Source organism: Miniopterus schreibersii, assembly GCF_964146895.1.
Source record: "Miniopterus schreibersii genome assembly, chromosome: 13".
In the NCBI taxonomy this organism is placed as follows: Eukaryota; Metazoa; Chordata; class Mammalia; order Chiroptera; family Miniopteridae; genus Miniopterus; species Miniopterus schreibersii.
Window position 1 is genome coordinate 39,116,376 of NC_138113.1, and position 17,728 is coordinate 39,134,103.

At 36.9% G+C, this 17,728-nt stretch overlaps 1 protein-coding gene across 5 annotated transcripts in view; it reads right to left on the reverse strand.

The window, feature by feature from the left end:
* Nucleotides 1–10,090: 10,090 nt before the first annotated feature.
* TIA1 (TIA1 cytotoxic granule associated RNA binding protein) overlaps nt 10,091–17,728 on the reverse strand; it is a 29,314-nt gene continuing 21,676 nt past the window's right edge. Inside the window, exons 8-14 of one of the 5 annotated variants that reach the window (XR_014000204.1) lie at nt 16,316–16,424; nt 15,832–15,927; nt 15,636–15,720; nt 15,164–15,287; nt 14,914–15,018; nt 14,180–14,325; nt 11,597–12,775 (exon numbers count right to left, since the gene is read on the reverse strand). Coding sequence is in view for 3 of the 5 variants with exons in the window: in XM_081157141.1 (XP_081013267.1) it covers nt 12,615–12,771; nt 14,180–14,325; nt 15,164–15,287; nt 15,636–15,720; nt 15,832–15,927; nt 16,316–16,424 (717 nt within the window). In the remaining 2 variants the exon portion in view is untranslated. Of the gene's footprint in view, nt 12,776–14,179; nt 14,326–14,913; nt 15,019–15,163; nt 15,288–15,635; nt 15,721–15,831; nt 15,928–16,315; nt 16,425–17,728 lie in introns of all 5 variants that reach the window. The other 4 variants (XR_014000205.1, XM_081157140.1, XM_081157139.1 and 1 more) reach the window with 4 other exon arrangements.

Below are 17,728 nucleotides of genomic sequence, written 5' to 3' on the forward strand. Positions count from 1 at the left end.
AATGTCAACAGTGCAAAAGTTGAGAGATTCTATTGTAAAGAGAGTGTATAGCTTTTTTTTTTTTTTTTTTTTAATGGAATTGTCCAAATTCGTCCTAAGAGATCTGTGGGGTTTTTAGTTGAGACACGTTATATGTTCAGTCAGGAAGGAAACTACCAAGCCACACCATTCTAAAAGAGTTTTCTTTCTTCCAAGCCAGACACTCAGGGTTCTTCTATTCCTTCTTCAAAGAAGGGACTTTGAAGAAACACTGCCATCACAGAAGTCCTTTCTGAGGCCCCTTCTCATAAATGGAACTCTCAGAATTAAAAAAAAATAGTTAATTGATTTTTAGAGAGAGGAAGAAAGAGAGAGAGAAACATGGATGTGAGAGTATAACATAGATCAGTTGCCTCCTGCATGCCCCCTACCAGGGATTGAGCCGAAAACCCTGGCATGTGCCCTGATCAGGAATTGAACTGGCAACCTTTCAGTGCACCACAGGGCACCCAACCAACTGACCTACACTGGCCAGGGTGAACTCTCATAATTTAATAATACTCTCAAGTTATGATTTGACACAATAAGCCTTCTTTCCCTATTCTCTGAACCTTATTATTTCAAGCTTGAGGTAGATACTTCTTGTGACACCTGAGTCACAGTGAGCCTCACTGGTATCAAGATGTTTTGTAATAATACGATTATTTTACTACTTCAAAGAAATGAAAACATTAGAGAAGTAATATTTTGAAAATTCCAAATATGTGGCAAACCAGAATATGAAAAATAATAGCAGTGACTACTTATCAAGCACTTAGCAATGTTGCATGCTCTGTGCTAAATGCTGTCCATCTTTATCCATATAAGCCTCATAACATCCAGCACTTCCGTGAAACCAAAAAAAACCACCAGTGTATGATAAAGAAATTAAACTAAAAATAAAAAAAAGTGTTGTAATTCCAAAACACATTCAAGTAATTAAGTAATTTATGGTTTGCCATGGCCAGGTAGCTCAGTTGCTTAGAGTGTTGTCCCAATATGCCAAAGTTGGGGGGTTTGATCCCCAGAAGGGGCACATACAAGAAGCAACCAATGAATGAATAAGTAAGTGAAACAACAAAATCGATGTTTTTTAAAAAAAATACATTTTTTATTGATTTCAGAGAGAGAAAGGGAGAGGGAGAGAGATGGAAACATCAATGATAATAGAGAATCACTGATTGGTTGCCTTTTGCAGGCCCCCTACCGGGGGTGGAGACCACAACCTGGGCATGTGCCCTGACTGGGAATAGAACCGTGACCTCCAGGTTCATGGGTTGGCCCTCAACCACTGAGCCACACCAGCTGGCAAAATCAATGTTTTTCTATGTCTCTCTCCCTTTCTCTCTTTCTAAAAATCAATAAAAATAAGAAATAAGACCTTTTTAAAAATAATAAGTTATGATGTTAATTTTCAGTATATATTTTTACCCAGCCACTGTACTGAATTCTCTCATTGTTTTTATCATTTTTTCTAATTGCCATAGGTTCAGAATATTAATTAATAGTAATAGTGAATAACTTTGTCTTCCTGATCTTAAGGAGAATGTTTCTAGAATTTTCCCATTTGCATGAGGCTAGCTTTTACTCTAATTACATTTAGAAGAAAGATGTCTATGTCAAAAGTATTATTTTCAAAACTTTATTATTTTCAAAGATAAATGCTACATTTTTTCTGCAGTTTGCTTTTTTCACATAATACACCATCGTCATATTTCTCAGTACATGCAGCTAACTCACTCTTGTCAATAACTGTGAAGTATCTCATTGCATGGCTATATCAATCAATATAGGTAGACCCTAGCAGTGACAAACAACTTTCAAATCTATGTGGTTTAAAACAACATGCCTTTTGTTTGAGTCAACAACTTTAGATTAGCTGGGGATTCTGTCCTGCATTGTTATCTTCCTTACTCCAGCATCCAGGCTGGCAGAACATCCACTATCTGGAACACTCACTGTTGGCAACCATGGCAAAAATATACTAGATCTTAGAGCTTCTGTCCAGAAATATTCCAGGTCACTTTCGCTTTTTTTTTTAAAATCAAAGCAAGTCATATGGTCATGTCTAAGTTTAACAGTCTGGAGAAATAAAATCTTCCGACAGTGGATAATCTGTCTTAATGGCTAACCTGTCCTAATTTTTATGAGGTGCTCAGATTTCTGTGAGTCACACTCCCAGCAGATGCTATCATGTTATTCATTAATGAAGTCGGCTTGTGTTTTTTCCTTTCTCTTGCTTTTCTTGCCTAAAGTTTTGGTTTCAAGACTTTTAGGCCTCATAAAATAAGTTTAAGATTATTCCCTCCTATTATCAGGAAGAGTTTATATGGTTTTATTGATGGGGTGTTTGGTAGAGCTCACCTCTAAAGCTATTTGTGCCTGCTTTTGGGGGAGTATTGGTGTTGGTTTTTGTTTCTTTGTTGTGCAGAGTTTTAACTACTGCTTTGAATTCTTTGATGGCTATTAGACTATTGACATCTTCTATTTCTATTTCTATTCTTGAGATCGTTTTTTTAGTTATTTTCCCCCCTAGGAAATCACTTAGTTTAAGTTTTCAAGTATAAGCATATTGTTCTTGGTATCTTATCTTTTTTAAAATTAATAAACATTTTTTATTTTATTATTTAGTTAATCCTCATCTGAGGATATTTTTTCCCCATTGATTTTTAGAGAGAGTAGAAGGGAGGGGGAGAGGGGGAGAGAGAGAAACATCAGTGTGAGAGTGACACATTGATTGGTTGCCTCCCTTACCCCAACCAGGGCAGAGATCGAACCTGCAACCCAGGTATGTGCCCTTGACCAGGAATCAAATCTGAGACCCTTGGGTGCACTGGCCGATGCTCTAACCACTGAGTCACACCCGCCAGGGCAATAAACTTTACTTTTTAGAGCAGTTGTATGTTCACATTGAAATTGAGCGGAGGTGTAGGAGGGTGTGTGGAGGTGGAAGAGGCTATGGGTAGATAAATGGTGATTGGAAAAAAAGTGAGCAGAAAGTACAGACAATGCCCATATACTCCCTACCCCACACACTATTGACATCCTGCACTGCTACATACATTTGTTACAATTGATGAACTTACATTGCAGATCATTATCACCTAAAATCCATAATTTACGCTACTGTTCACTCTTGGTAGTGTATATTCTATAGGTATGGACCAATGTAGTATACAGAATAGTTTCACTGCCCTAAAAATCCTCTGTGGAAAGGAGAGGAGAGAGAGAAAAATCGATGTGAGAGAGACACGTTGATTGGTTGCCTTTTGCATGTACCTGACTGGGACCAGGGATTGAGCCTGCAACCAAGGTACATGCCCCTGGCCGGAATAGAAACCTGAGACCCTTCAGTATGAGGGCCGACGCTCTAACCACTGAGCCAAACTGGCTAGGACTCCATTGCTTTTCAGAGAGAGTAGAAGGGAGAGAAACATCTACATGAGAGAGACACAGATTGGTTGCCTCCTGCAGGTGCCCTGATCAGGGCCAGGGATCGAGGCTGCAACCCAAGTAGATGCCCTTGGCCAGAATTGAACCTGGGACCCTTCAGTCCGAGGCTGATGCTCTGCTGAGCCAAACTGGCTAGGGCCCAACTTCTTATCTTTTAAAATCTTGGATGTATCTATAGTGATACATCCTCTTTTTGCTTCTAATTTTATTTTTGCTTTCTTTTTCCTGATCAGTTTCACCATGATGTTACATATTTTATTAATCTTTTCAAAATAAACTTTTTGGCTTGTTTGAGCTAGTTTATTATGTATTTGATTTCAATTACATTAATATTTGCTCTTATTTCATTATTTCCTTATTTTTTTTTTTTAACTTCCTAAGCAGGAAACATAGGTTATTAATTTTTAGCCCTTCTTTTCTAATGTAAGCATTAAGGTTATACATTATTTTCAAAGTGCCATTTTACTTGCATTCCACAAATCTTGATATCCAGTATTTCCATTCATTAAAAAGTTTAAATATGTAAACATTTTTACTGTGGTATCTTCTTTGGTTCATAAATTTAGTTTATACACGTGTTTTGGAATTTCTACAAATTTTTGTTACTGATTTTTAAAATTGATTTGAGAGAGAGAGAAACATCGATTTGGTGTTCCACTTATTCATGCATTCTTTGGTTGATTTTTTTGGAGGTGGAGGAGAGAAAGAGAGATGGGGCAGGGGAGGGGGGACATCGATGCCTCCTGTATGTGCCCTGACTGGGGATTGAACCCACAGCCTAGGTATATGCCCTGACCAGGGATCAAACCCACAACCTTCTGGTGTACAGGATGACACTCCAACCAACTGAGCCACCCAGCCAGGGCTCTGCAATATGTGCTTTAAAAGTTCATTTAGTATCAGATTGTTGGTAAATTCTCTTGGCTTTTATTTTTTTATTTCATTCTCATTGTATGACTGTTTTAGGTTGGTTGTTTCAGCACACTGAAGATATTATCCCTCTGAATTTTGGACTATCAACTTGCTGACATATTTGATACCAATCCAATTGTCATATCATTGTAGTAGTCTCTCTTTTCCTCTGCTGCTTTTAAGATCTCTGTTTTTGATAATTTGCAGTTTGACTCTGTAAGTAAGTATGGACTTCACTTTACCCTTCTTGGGATTCACTGTGGTTCCTGAGTTGGAGAATTCCTACCTTTCAGCAATTCTGGCAAATGCTTAATCATTATCTTTTTAAATATTGGCCACCCCCAATTGTTTTCTCTCTATGGAGCTCAAGCTTAAATGCATTGTAGATCTCATTCTGTTCTCCATGTTCTCTTCATATTTCCTACCCCTTTGTGTACTGTTCCAGTTTACAGATATCTTCAGCTGTATCTAATTTGGGTCAGTCAGTCCATTGAATTTTTAATTTTAGCTACTGTATTTTTAATTTCTAGAGGGTCTATTAGTTTCTTTTAAAATCCCACCTAATCATTCAGAAGTCACTTCTTTCTTGCTCATATTTTTATTGCATCTTTTCTTTTTAAAGGCATATGAAAGTTAGTTATTACATATGCAGTATATGATTATTATGTCTAAAGTCCTTGGAGGTCGAATTCCACTGTTCTTTGTTTCTGCTGAATCCCTTGTAGGGTCTTGTTTGCTTGTATGTCAGTTTTTGACTGAGCTCCAGGTGATTTCAATCTGAGGTAATCCTGAGAGGCCTGAATGGAGAATACATTCTTCCAGTAAGGATTTGTGAGTATCCGAACTACATAGGGGATTCCTACTAATTAATAAAAACAATCAAACAATTTAACCAAGAAATAGAGGATATGAACAGGTATGTCACAGAAAGAAATATAAAACAGCCAATTATCATGGAAAATGATTATAACTTTACTTGCAATCAGGGAAATACAATTAAAGAGGCCATTTTACAGGCATAAAGTTGGCAAAAATAAAAGCTTGATGACAGCATTGGTAGGGGGAAATGAGTGCTGACATTATTGGTTAGAGTGTAAAATGGTACAGCCTTTTAAGAGGGCAATTTGACAATATATGTATAATAGTTTTTGCAATTCACATTTCTTTAACCCATCACTCAATTTCTATCCTAGAGAAACAGTATATACACATGCATTCTTTTTATTTTTTTTTAACCCTCACCCAAGGATATCTTTCTCAGAGAGAGTAGGAAGGGGAGGGAAACATCAACGATGAGAATCATCCCTTGGCTGCCTCCCACACATGCCGTGCAAGTGATCAAGCCTGAAACCTGGGGCAGTGCCCTCACCTGGAATGGAACTGTGACCTCCTGATTCATGGGTCGATGCTCAACCACTGAGCCACACTGGCTAGGCTACACGTGTTCTTTAACTGTACAGTAGTTCCATTTTTCTATATAAGAAGGTGGTGAATTTTTTTGTTTTGTATTTGAATGGTTAAATTGTGGGTTTGTTTTTGGGGTGGTCATTTACTTTTGTGATTATTCATTGAGACTTAAAATAATTATTGCTTTCTTAAACTCATCTATTTTCCTCTCCTCTCTATATCCAAATGAGCCAGGAAGGCATGGCATAAAGAATTGGCTCTGCCAGGCCTGGTGTGGCTCAGTGGTTGAGCATCGACCTAGGATCCAGAAGATTGAGGTTCGATTCCCGGTCAGGGCACGTGCCTGGATTGCAGGCTTGATCCCCAGAAGGGGGCATGCAGGAGGCAGCCAATCAATGACTCTCATCATTGATGTTTCTCTCTCCGTCTCCTTTCCTTTCTCTCTGAAATCAATAAAAAATATATATATATATATAAACTGTTTCCTTATTCAAGAAACTGAAAGATGATTGTGGAGTGGGAAAGGCTTATGGGAGAGTGGAGAATTACTTGCTGTGAAGTTAGTAAGTACAGATTGCACTTTAGATTTTAGATTACATCCTAAATGCAATTTGAAGCAAAAACTTTGAAGTAGGGGTGTCAAGATCAGATTTACATGTTTAAAAGATTTGGGCTTCTGATTCTTTTTTATTTTTTTTAATTTTTTCATTTTTTTAATATATCTTTATTGATTTCAGAGAGAGAAAAGGAGAGGGGGAGAGAGAAATAAACATCAATGATGAGTCATTGATCGGCTGCAGCCCGAAACCTGGGCATGTGCCCTGACCAGAAATCGAATCCTGATCGCCTGGATCCTAGGTCGACGCTCAACCGTTGAGCCATGCCCGGCTGGGCTGGGCTTCTGATTCTGATAGGACAATGTTAGCAGCCTAGTTCTGGATCTTTCCTACTGGAAACCATAAAGAACAACAAGGAAAACATGACCACTGATTCTCATAAACAGTATCTTAAGTGAAACTAGGGAGGCAGAGGAAAATTTATTAATTTCACACTGAGTGGAATCTTGGTATAGATGGGAGGCCAGTAGAGTGCGGTGTGGGGAAGAAAAGGGAGGAGGGGGCTGGTGGTGGCAGGCCTCAGAAATCATTAGCAAATACTCACTCTGAGAACTAAACCCAGAGTGGAGTCTGCCCTGAGGACTGCATTAGTGTGTGAGAGCTGGGAGAGGAAGGGAAGTAGGAAATGCCTATGGGGTCTAGAGATGCTTTCAGAAAGCAAGTTAGGGGATCTCTTTGAAAGATCAGAGTTAGGTTCCTTAATGTAGCCGATGAAGGAACCAGGGGAGCTCAGAGCTCGCACAGAACCCCTTCTGAACAAGGTCACATCCCAAGAGAGGACCCACGCTACACTTTGAGATTTGTTGCAGCCACAGAGGATGGAGGTGAGAAACCTACACAGGGAACCTTCATTCTCCTGTGGATATTCAGTCTAGGAAAATTCAACTATTTCAAATAAGAATAAAGAGAAGGAAATAGCACAGCATTTATACAAACATACTCTAATTAAAAGTATGAAAGAGTTGCAAAACTTCGTTTCCCTGGAGAAAATTCACAAGGAAAATGTTCCCACAAAGCAGTTGAAAACAATATACCAACATTCCAATGTGAATTTTAAAAATCTATTGAAATGATTGCAGCTAAAAGATACAAGAATTCAGTGAAGAGATAGCCCTAGTCTGGATACCACAGGATGCATGTTAAGGAGCAGAGATTAGAAATGAGAAAAGCAAAGATAAAAAGAATTAAGAACAAATGCTAGAAACAGATGATAGGAGATCCAACATGTAATTGGAGTTTCAAAGAAAACCGAAGCAGTGAATAGTACAAATATTTACAGATCAGAAAAACTTCTGAAATATTATTAGTGCATTTACTTGGCTCAGGAAGGGAACGTTCCTTGTCAGTGTTTTTCCGACAATTTCCTCTTTTGCCTTTCTTCCAGTGGTGACATCCTCACTATGTAACTGTCTGCATAGCCCAACCTGTCTTATAATCAAGTCTAGCCCACTGAACATCAATCTGGACTAGGTGCCAAGTTCCTCCATAGCTGTTATCTTGGGACTTCCTTTTATTTTACTCCTGTGTTGGATCCCGTTCCTAAACACTACATATTTTTTTCTTGATTTACTTGCTTGTTTTGACAGAATGTATCCAGTAGAGAACCAGTGAACGGGAAGAAAATCTTTTGAAAATTTGTATGTCTAAAAATGCTTTTTTCTATTTTTATCATGACAGAGTAATTGGATAAGTCAAACTTTTAAAGACAGTAACCCATTGATCCCGAGGTTCCAATGTTTCTTCTGTTGAGTATTATTCTCAACCCTTTTGCTACCTGGTAAACTTTAGAGTATTCTCTTTATGTCGTCTGGTGTCCTAAAATTCCATGGTGGTATACCTTTATTGTGCTAATTCAATAATAGCCTTTTTACAATCTTGAGAATTATTTCATCAAGGAACTTTTATTTTCTAATGTATTTCACCCATTCCCTTATTTTCTTTTTTCTTCCTGGAACTCCTATTGGTTGTATATTAAACCTCCTGAATTGATCCATATTTATTTTTTTCCCTCAACTTTTTTTTTAATCTTTATTGATTTCAGAGAGGAAGGGAGGGGGAGATAGAAATATCAATGATGAGTCATTGATCGGCTGCCCCCTGCAGGCCCCTGACTGGGGATCAAGGGTGCAACCCAGGCATGTGCCCTGACGGGGAATCGAACCGCCATCTCCAGGATCCTAGGTCGATGCTCAATCACTGAGCCATGCCTGGTCAGGCTCCCCTCAACTTCTGATTTCTGTTCTAAGAACATGTCTTTTAACATTCTCACTGAATTTATTCCAACTTTAGTTTCTTGTTCTGACATTTTACTAGTATCCTGTTTTAATTTTTTAAAAAAATCTATATTGATTTCAGAGGGAGGGAGGGAGGAACATCAATGATGAGCCATTGATCGGCTGCCTCCTGCACGCCCCCTACTGGGAATTGAGCCCACAATCCTGGCATGTGCCCTTGACTGGGGATCGAACTGTGATCTCCTGGATCATAGGTCATTGCTCAGCCACTGAGCCACGCTGGCTGGGCCTGTTCTAATTTCTTGAATACATCATCTTTCATCTCAGGATATTACAGTTCTTGGAAGTTTTCTGATTGATAGTTGCTTTTTGTTTAGACCTACCTTTCACAATGTTTCTCTCAATTTCTAGTGATCTTTGGCAATCCTTTAGTGAGCACTAAAAACCTGTTTGGAAGATCTGTGTACATGGGAAAGGCTTAATGACTGGCACACTCCACCCACTATAGGGGGATTGCTTGCCATTTGACTTTTTGGTGGAGATCCTCAGATATCAGCATGTCTTTTCTCTTAAGAGTTTAGTCTTTCCATGGAAGGATCATCCAAATCCTTCTTGGTGCGGCAAGTGTGGCCACTCGTGTTCTAGAGCTGAACAAGGAGGAGGAACTAGGGACCTCATTTATCTAGTATATAAGATTGCGCTTAATCCCTGTTTTCTTTATAGCATTTCACCCTAGCCTAGCAACCCTGAGTCAGATTTCTACTTTTTTCCTTTTTTTAGTTGAAATGCTATCAGAATAACTCCAGCCTCCAATTTGAGAGGCCTAATGTGAAATATTATTCAGCTGAGACACACTGACACATTTTATTAAAGCTCTTAAGTTGAAATTTGTTTTAGAGGTATATTCTTCAAGTTCTAAACACAATAGTAAAATGCAGTGACTGGAAAAAATATAAGAACCCCTCCAAAAAATGATTTTGTTTTTAGAAATCACTCTTTCATTGAAAGGGTGTGCTTTTTATTTCCTATAAACACATTTTATTTTTCAAACTCACTGTGACCTCAAGATCACCTATAGCACTCAGCAAACCTAACTCTCTTTCTATATGCAACCTAGTCCTATCAACTGCCTTCTCAAATGTAATAGAACTCTGACACACATACAAAAGGAAGAGCAGCAAGCACAGGGACAAAACAGAAGAATAAAACTACATGAATCTCATTTTCAACAAAGAGATGGTATCAACAAGGAAAATGAGATCTCTGTTTATGAGTTGAATCTAGATAATTCCAATTCTTTGTTGTATTAAACACTAACACAATGCAAACCATGGCTTCTGGAATAAGATTTTAAAAAATCTAACAAATATCTGAATGAATATAACAATATGGCTATACCAAAAAGAAAAAATCTATCACACAATAATCACTGCAAGAAGATCCCACAGGTTATAGAAAACATAAAGGAACTTTAATATCCAAACAGTCAGGGCAAAGAATACTAGATTAATGACCCATTAAGAGTGAGTCACATCAGGTTCTTTACAGTACCAGATGTATTTTAAAGTAAAATCTGAATGCATATCGCAGAGAATAAAACCATTTAAAAAATTTTAAATTTCCTTACCTGATACTAATGCAAGTAAGTTTAGACTGAAAAAAATCTTTGATTTGTTTAACATTCAGAGTAAGATTTAAACCAAAGTTAGCAATGTTCCTGAATTATGAATTTGTTCAGTAGTAACCTTTTCATCATGAATAATACCACTTTCTTTTCAAAAAGTAGTCAATGTACATTTTAAGATTTGTGCAATAAAAAAATATACCAGCTAATAAAAAGTGTTATTACTTCAGACAGTCAAAAATGAAAGAAAAACTATACTTTTGCTTAAGTTATTTATGCCCAAATAATTTACCCTGCATTCCACAGAAGTGTAGTAAATATTTCTGAAACAGAGAAAAATAAGGGTCCTAAAATAGAAACATACGCCAGAAGAATTTAAAAATAGCTTCCTGATATTTTATTTTTTGAGTATTTCACTTAAGCTGCTTTTGGCTGCATGCCCTGATCTGTAGAAGTTAACAAGGAAATAAAATTTCCAAGTACTTAAAAAATTTACTCATCTTTCATAAAGCAACTTTTAATGTAGTAACACTTAAAAATACACAGTGACTTAATGAAACATTAGTACAACTGCATAGAATTGAGCTCCAGAGAATTATAAACTTACGAGTTGTCTTTCCTGGGCTCCAGTTTATGAGAGTATTGGTTTAGAGACCAGCTTAGAGTCATTTGCTCCCACTTGGAAGATACAGGCCAGGAAACTAAAATTTCACAGGCCTTTTCTGTTCCTAAATAAAGTACTAGGAGCTATCTGAAGGTCTTAAAAATAACTGACCACCTAAATACATATATTGGGGACCCTTCCCCTTTGTGAGTCAAGAAAGAAGGGAGTTTGTGACTTTCACTGAAAACATAACAAAATCTTCCATAACTATTCTAAGAGACTCTGAAATGTACTAGAAATTTCAAAACTAGAACAATGCCATCAAAGATTAAACCTCTTAATGCTTGGAGCCACTCCAAAATAATAAAATTGGGAACTCCAGGAAAACAGGTACCAAAAGAATCAAAATAATGATTGCACTGAGGATTCTCCTCTTTGAAGGCTGTTTAAGGAGGTAGGATTTTAAGGGTTTTTGTTTGTTTATCTTTTGGCCTCTGAACACTTAAAAAATGCTTTGCCTGGCTGGTCCTTCAGGCTAATTTTGGAGTTCACAACGAACCCCAAGCCTGACATAAGGATATTCTAGTTTCACAGCTATCATTTGTACATATTAAAATTAAGTTGATTTACTCTTTCTGAGTAAATATAAACTAGAAAATGGAAATTAATATATTCCTTTACATACAACTTTGTCTCCAAATTCTCAAAAACAAGAGCAGATGACTTTGTATTCAAAGACTACCAAAGCGTGTATTTGATATTCACATGCAACAACTTAAAACCTTATAAATCTTCTGTCAACTCTGCATGATACCTTTAAGAAGGAAATGGCATACAAAGTTTGCTAACTGTGCAAAATATTAAACTGCTAAAACATTTAACATAATGAAATAATACATGTAGATGTAGAAGTTGACACATGAAATTAGCACGGGTTCGTAAGAACTTATCACATTTCAGAGATTTTCTTTAGTAACAAGATTTTGTTTTTATATTTCCTGGTACACAGCAAAATTTATCACATAAGATAAAAATTCTTTTAAACAAAGTCAACAGGGAGTTCTTGAGGCACCTTCTCATATAAAACACAAGATGAATGCAATTAACAATCCATCTGAGAAAACTAAGTGAACATTTGTTTTTCCATTTAAGTATATTTTACAGAACTTGAATAAGGCAAGACAAATTTGTGAAAAAATGTAGATACAAAATGATGTAAACTAATAATTTATATTTAAAAACCCCAAAGGGAAAACGGTGGAGATGGGATAGTTCAAACAATACCTTTGTAAAAAAACCTAAAACAGAATTGTGCACAAGCTGAAGATTACAAAGAACTTCTAGACTCTGCACAGTTTTGGTTTTTTGCGTTTTTTTTTTTTTTTTAATATCTTTATATTACATGTTTTAAATCATATCAGGAATGCAAACTAGAACTGCACACTACTTTAGTGGAAAAAAGTTCAACATTGTGCAATTTTCTGCCTCTTAATTTTTAAAAAGTGGCAGCAATCCCTGCATTTGTATTTGAAACAAGGATCTGAGAAACTTTATTAAAAAAGGTAATGAAGGCAAAAATTGGCAGACATCCAGCATCTTGTTTCTTTTTAAAACAATACGGATGGTTAAGAAATTTCATGATTAAAAAATGAACCTTTTAAATAAATACATTGTATCTGACATTTGCACTGACTGATTTGATAAATCTTTAAGTAAACAACGGCTTTACTACACTCTCGGTAGCCTCAAGCCACTGGCTTTAGATTCTGGAGTCCTTTTTCACTGGGTTTCATACCCTGCCACTCGATACCCTGCAGGCTGATTAGGCAACATGCTGCCATTCTGTCCTGGAGGCGGCTGCACTCCATAATTTGGTCCCATCCACGGTGCAGAAGATGGTGTCTGACTGGTAGAGCACATGGAAGAAGCAGAGGGGAGGGAAATCCACTGATTAAAATAAAAGGTAACTCCAAGAACAATTAATACATACAGAGGAAATATACTTTTTAAGCTCAAATATAAGAATTGTTATGCCAAGGAAAGCAAAGGCAATTTTCCTCCCCCTTAAAAACAAGCATCCTTATAGGTTTAATTTATACAGTTTAATTCTGTTAGTTTAATTACAGAAAATACCCTTAACCTATAAACATTTATCCCCTTTGACCTCAGAAAAAACTCATCTTTCATCTCAGGGCAGAATACTGTATAACTGGGTTGGACATACTTGAACAAGCCACTCCCTGAAATAAATCTGACCATTTGGTATGATAAGACTAGCATTTATATTACTCAAAGAAGAAAGTAAAACAATTATTAGCATATGTAAGTACATACATTTTTTCAACATTTTAAATATAAGATTCTCTAACTAAAAACTGTAAAATATTTTAATTTCCAGTTTGTTTCTCAAAATTTAAGTAAAACAGCATAATTCGGGGTATATGAAGAAGCTTCCATGTAATAATAAACCTTTTTGCACAGAAAAAAATTCAGAATGAATGAAACAACTAGCATCACAATAACTGTATTCAAGAATGGCCAAGTGGCCTGGTTGGGCGTGGCTCAAAAACTGAGCATCAACCTAGGATCCAGGAGATCGAGGTTCAATTCCCAGTCGGGGCACATGCCCGGGTTGCGGGCTCCATCCCCAGTTGGGGTGTGCAAAAGGCAGCAGATCAATGAGGACTCTCCCATCATTGATATTTCTCTCTCTCTCTCTCTCCCTCTCCCCTTCTTCTCTCTGAAATCAATAAAGATATATTTTAAAAAAAAAATGGCCAAGTGAGCATTAGTCACAAAAAAACTTAATAACTATTAAGCTCTTATTTTTTACTTAAATATTAGTTGCTTTATTACCAAAATTCTTATAACGCTGGTTATACCTCAAGGCAACATATCTCTAGGCAAAACTTTAAAGAGATATACCTAAAACTGGAAATTAAAAACCATTCTAGCCCAGTCGGGCGTGGACCTAGGATCCAGGCGATCGGAGTTCGATTCCCGGTCAGGGCACATGCCCGGGTTGTGGGCTCCATCCCCAGTCGGGGGCGTGCAGGAGGCAGCCGATCAATGACTCTCTCATCATTGATGTTTCTATCTCTCTCTCTCCCTCTCCTTTCCTCCCTCTGATATCAATAAAGATATATTTAAAAAACAAAACCAAAACAACAACATTCTAAACTAAGTCCTTCAAAGGCTAAAGCTATGCTTTAGAAAGAGGGCCACACTACCTACTAATTACTTAAAATCTCTTCCTAAGTTCTTGAGTTTTTAAAGGTTAATAATAAAGGAAAAGAGCAAATATGCTTACTTAAATCCCTGCTGGTTCCATGCCTGGCCATACATTCCATATGCAGGTACTTGCCAACCATTAGGCATATACTGGCCAATTTGTTGTGCATTTCCATACCACTGGCCCCACTGGCCATAAGCTTGTGGATATCCAATTTGATTCTGCTATTAAATAAAATTATAACAGATAATTTAGTATTATTTGAAGTTATATGTCCTAATATACCACAAATAACTAATATACATAGCCATAAGACATAGGGCCATCATTACAATTAAAATGAAAGGCTAAACAAGAGTTTAGAAAGTGACTGCTAAAAAAAAAAAGTGGTTATATCGCTTTAACTTGACGTGATGCTCTGAATGACATATTCTTTGTAAGGCAGTGGGTAATGTTCTAGTAATAAATATTAAACTCAGTATAATGTTTAAGTGTTTTATAAACTATTCACATCACTATTTCCTTTAGATAAGGAAGATACAAAGATTATTTCTATATTCAGTTTACTTAAAGACCTTATAGTTTAGGATTTTCTTATTCCTATCATAATGCTCCATTTACAATTCCCTCACAGAAATCTTTGTGGGATCAAGTTAACCACTAAAGCTGCCTGGAAAAACAAAAGCAGCAAAATGCCAAGGCCCTAAACATAAATATAACCATATTTTTATTTCAATAGAATCAACAATGCTTGTGAATTCTCCATATAATATGTGAATAAATCTACCAAGTATTAAGAAAAAATTTAATACCCTGTTAGGTTTGTCGGAGCATTTTAAAATCCACTGTGTATGAGTCAACTGAGGCAGTCACATTCATCATGTCACCACTGCAATCCATGAGCCACCACTCTGGAACTATAATACATGTAGGATGAGCCCTTATATACTATCATTTCAGTATGAACTAGAAACTTATTAACATGGATTATAAATAATTTCATTCTAAAATAACCTTAGTATTAGCCCAGTAATTACTTTGCAAAGTCAAGAACCCTCTCACCTGTTGCACGGGATTTATCATATCAAGAGTTTCTTTGCCCCAATAGCATTTCACAACATGACCTTCAATAGTAGTTCCATTAACAGAAACAATTGCATGTGCTGCACTTTCATGGGAGTTGAATCTATTGAAAACAATATTAAGAATCACCAATATAAATTGCTTAAAACTAAAGAATAAAACCTATTTTTAAAAATCAAGTTGAGCCAGGCAGTTCATATAATAAAAGAATCAATAAAATGGCATTTTCCCCCCCAAAGATCTTGTAATTCTGGAGAAACTTCTTTTAATAAAGATGTTTTATTGGCTTTGTGTTGGAAGAAGGGAGCTATTAAAAAACAGGAGCAAATATGCTAAATGGTAGAGAAATTTTTATTTCTTTATAATCAAGGCAAATTTTTAAGAAAACCACTAAGTTAAATATCTAAAAATAATTGGGGGGGGGTTGTGTTTTTTTTTAAACCACCCCTACCGAACAAATGAATATCCTTTATCTGGAAAGACTCGAATTTCCATTATTTGTCCAAAAGGCGAAAAAGTCTGACGCATTAATTGTTCTGTTAGACAAAAAAACAAACAAAAACATTGTTATATTAAAACTCTACAAATATTAAGCTTTTCAGTTTAAAAATTAATCTCAAGATGCCATACAAGTAAAGCTCCCATACCTGTTAGCCCAGAAGTGACACCTCCACAGTATACAGTACAGTTGCTTGGACTAGACTGATTTACGACCTCATCGTATGACAGCTGTTTGGTGTTTGCTGGGGATAGGAAGTTTTATATTTTTAATTCATTACATAAAATGTTCAGAAAGAGAAATGCAGCATTAACTACACTACTGTAATGGTAATATTTACCTTGACCAAAATGCTTATATAATACATATTACATATGATTGAAGATTAAACCTCCCCCAAGAATGTCTAAAAAATTACTCAATATTCTCTATTTAATAGGAGACTTCACATTAGAGACAATATTTATTATTTGTAATTACAAAAATGAAAACTAAGTACATTTTAGAATAGTAGTCTTGATTTGCTTCTCATCTATTTCTGCAATAAGTCTCCGGGAACAGCTCTAACATTTATAATCTAGTGTATTTTCCTCCAAAATTCCACATTTCCTTTTCTTCTCCAATACACCTACACTCATATGTACTCTTTGGAGCTGGAGGCTTTCGGGTTGCCCAGTTAGTTCTGATTTGTCTTCCACCGAGCCACTGGCCACCCATCTGCTGAATGGCGTTTTCCGCATCCTGTTCCACACAATATTAGAAATGACAAAGAAGACACTATTAGTTGATGTTAAACTGTTTTTTTGCTTTTCACAAATATTTTTTGAATGAAAACGCTTTATGAGATACACAATATATGATAGCTCACCTAAAATGCAACTGCGCTTTTAAATTATCTTTTATTTGGATATCAGACTTTGGTTGTTAATCACCCAAAGAAGTCCAAAGCCCAAAAGCCCTTCTGAGGTAGCTATTATAAAGTTCATGTAACAACTTAAGACTATTATGGCCCAGCCGGCATAGCTCAGTGGCTGAGCATCGACCTAGGATCCAGGCGATCGGGGTTCGATTCCCTGGGTTGCGGGCTCAATCCCCAGTCGGGGGCATGCAGGAGGCAGCCGATCAATGACTCATCACTGATGTTTCTCTCTCTCTCTCTCTCTCTCTCTCTCTCTCTCTCTCTCCCCCCCCCGAATAAAGATATTTTTTTTAAAAAAAAGACTATTATGGATGAAAATCTTACTTTATACAATAAATATGTATAAGTGTGTGTGTATTATTGATTTCAGAGAGAGGAAGGGAGAGAGAAACAGATAGAAACATCAATGATGACAGAGTTGTCATTGATCGGCTGCCTCCTCCTGCACACCCCCCAACTGGGGATCAGGCCTGCAACCCAGGCATATGCCCTGACCAGGAATCAAACCTCAGTCTCCCGGATTCAAGGTTGATGCTTAACCACTGAGCCACACCAGGCCAGGCAACAAGTAAATACTGAACAGCTATCATGTTCTAGGCAGCAGATTAAGTGCTAGGGATACGTTGGTAAATGAGGCAGACATGGTCTCTGCTGCCATGGAGCTTACATTTTTGAGGTGACAAAGTAATTACAAACTGTATATACCATGACAGAAACAAAAGGCTGAGGTTCTGAATTATAGCAGAGAAATGGGGATATAGGTAGGGAAGGGATATGAGGGTCAAGTGTGTTTTTTTAATTGATTTGAGAGAGAGAGAGGTGACCTTAGTAGTAGTAGATAGTGATGAAGGAAGAAGTCCACAAAAGTATACTGTCACAGAGCCAAGAAAGCAAAAGTCAAGAGGTGAACCTGAAAACAGTAGTGTTGGTAGCCAGTGGTAGAGTTGGTAGAGAACAAAAGCTAGTTTAGAGTGAACTAAAAAGTAAATAGAGTGTAGCTTTGGTCTGCATATGTGAAATGTGGGCTTAAACTAGCAAAAGAACAGGCAAATTCAAGGCTAAGAGCCATTCTTGAGACACACAGAAAGTAAATACATACTGTAGCCTCCCCTTATCTGTGGGGAGT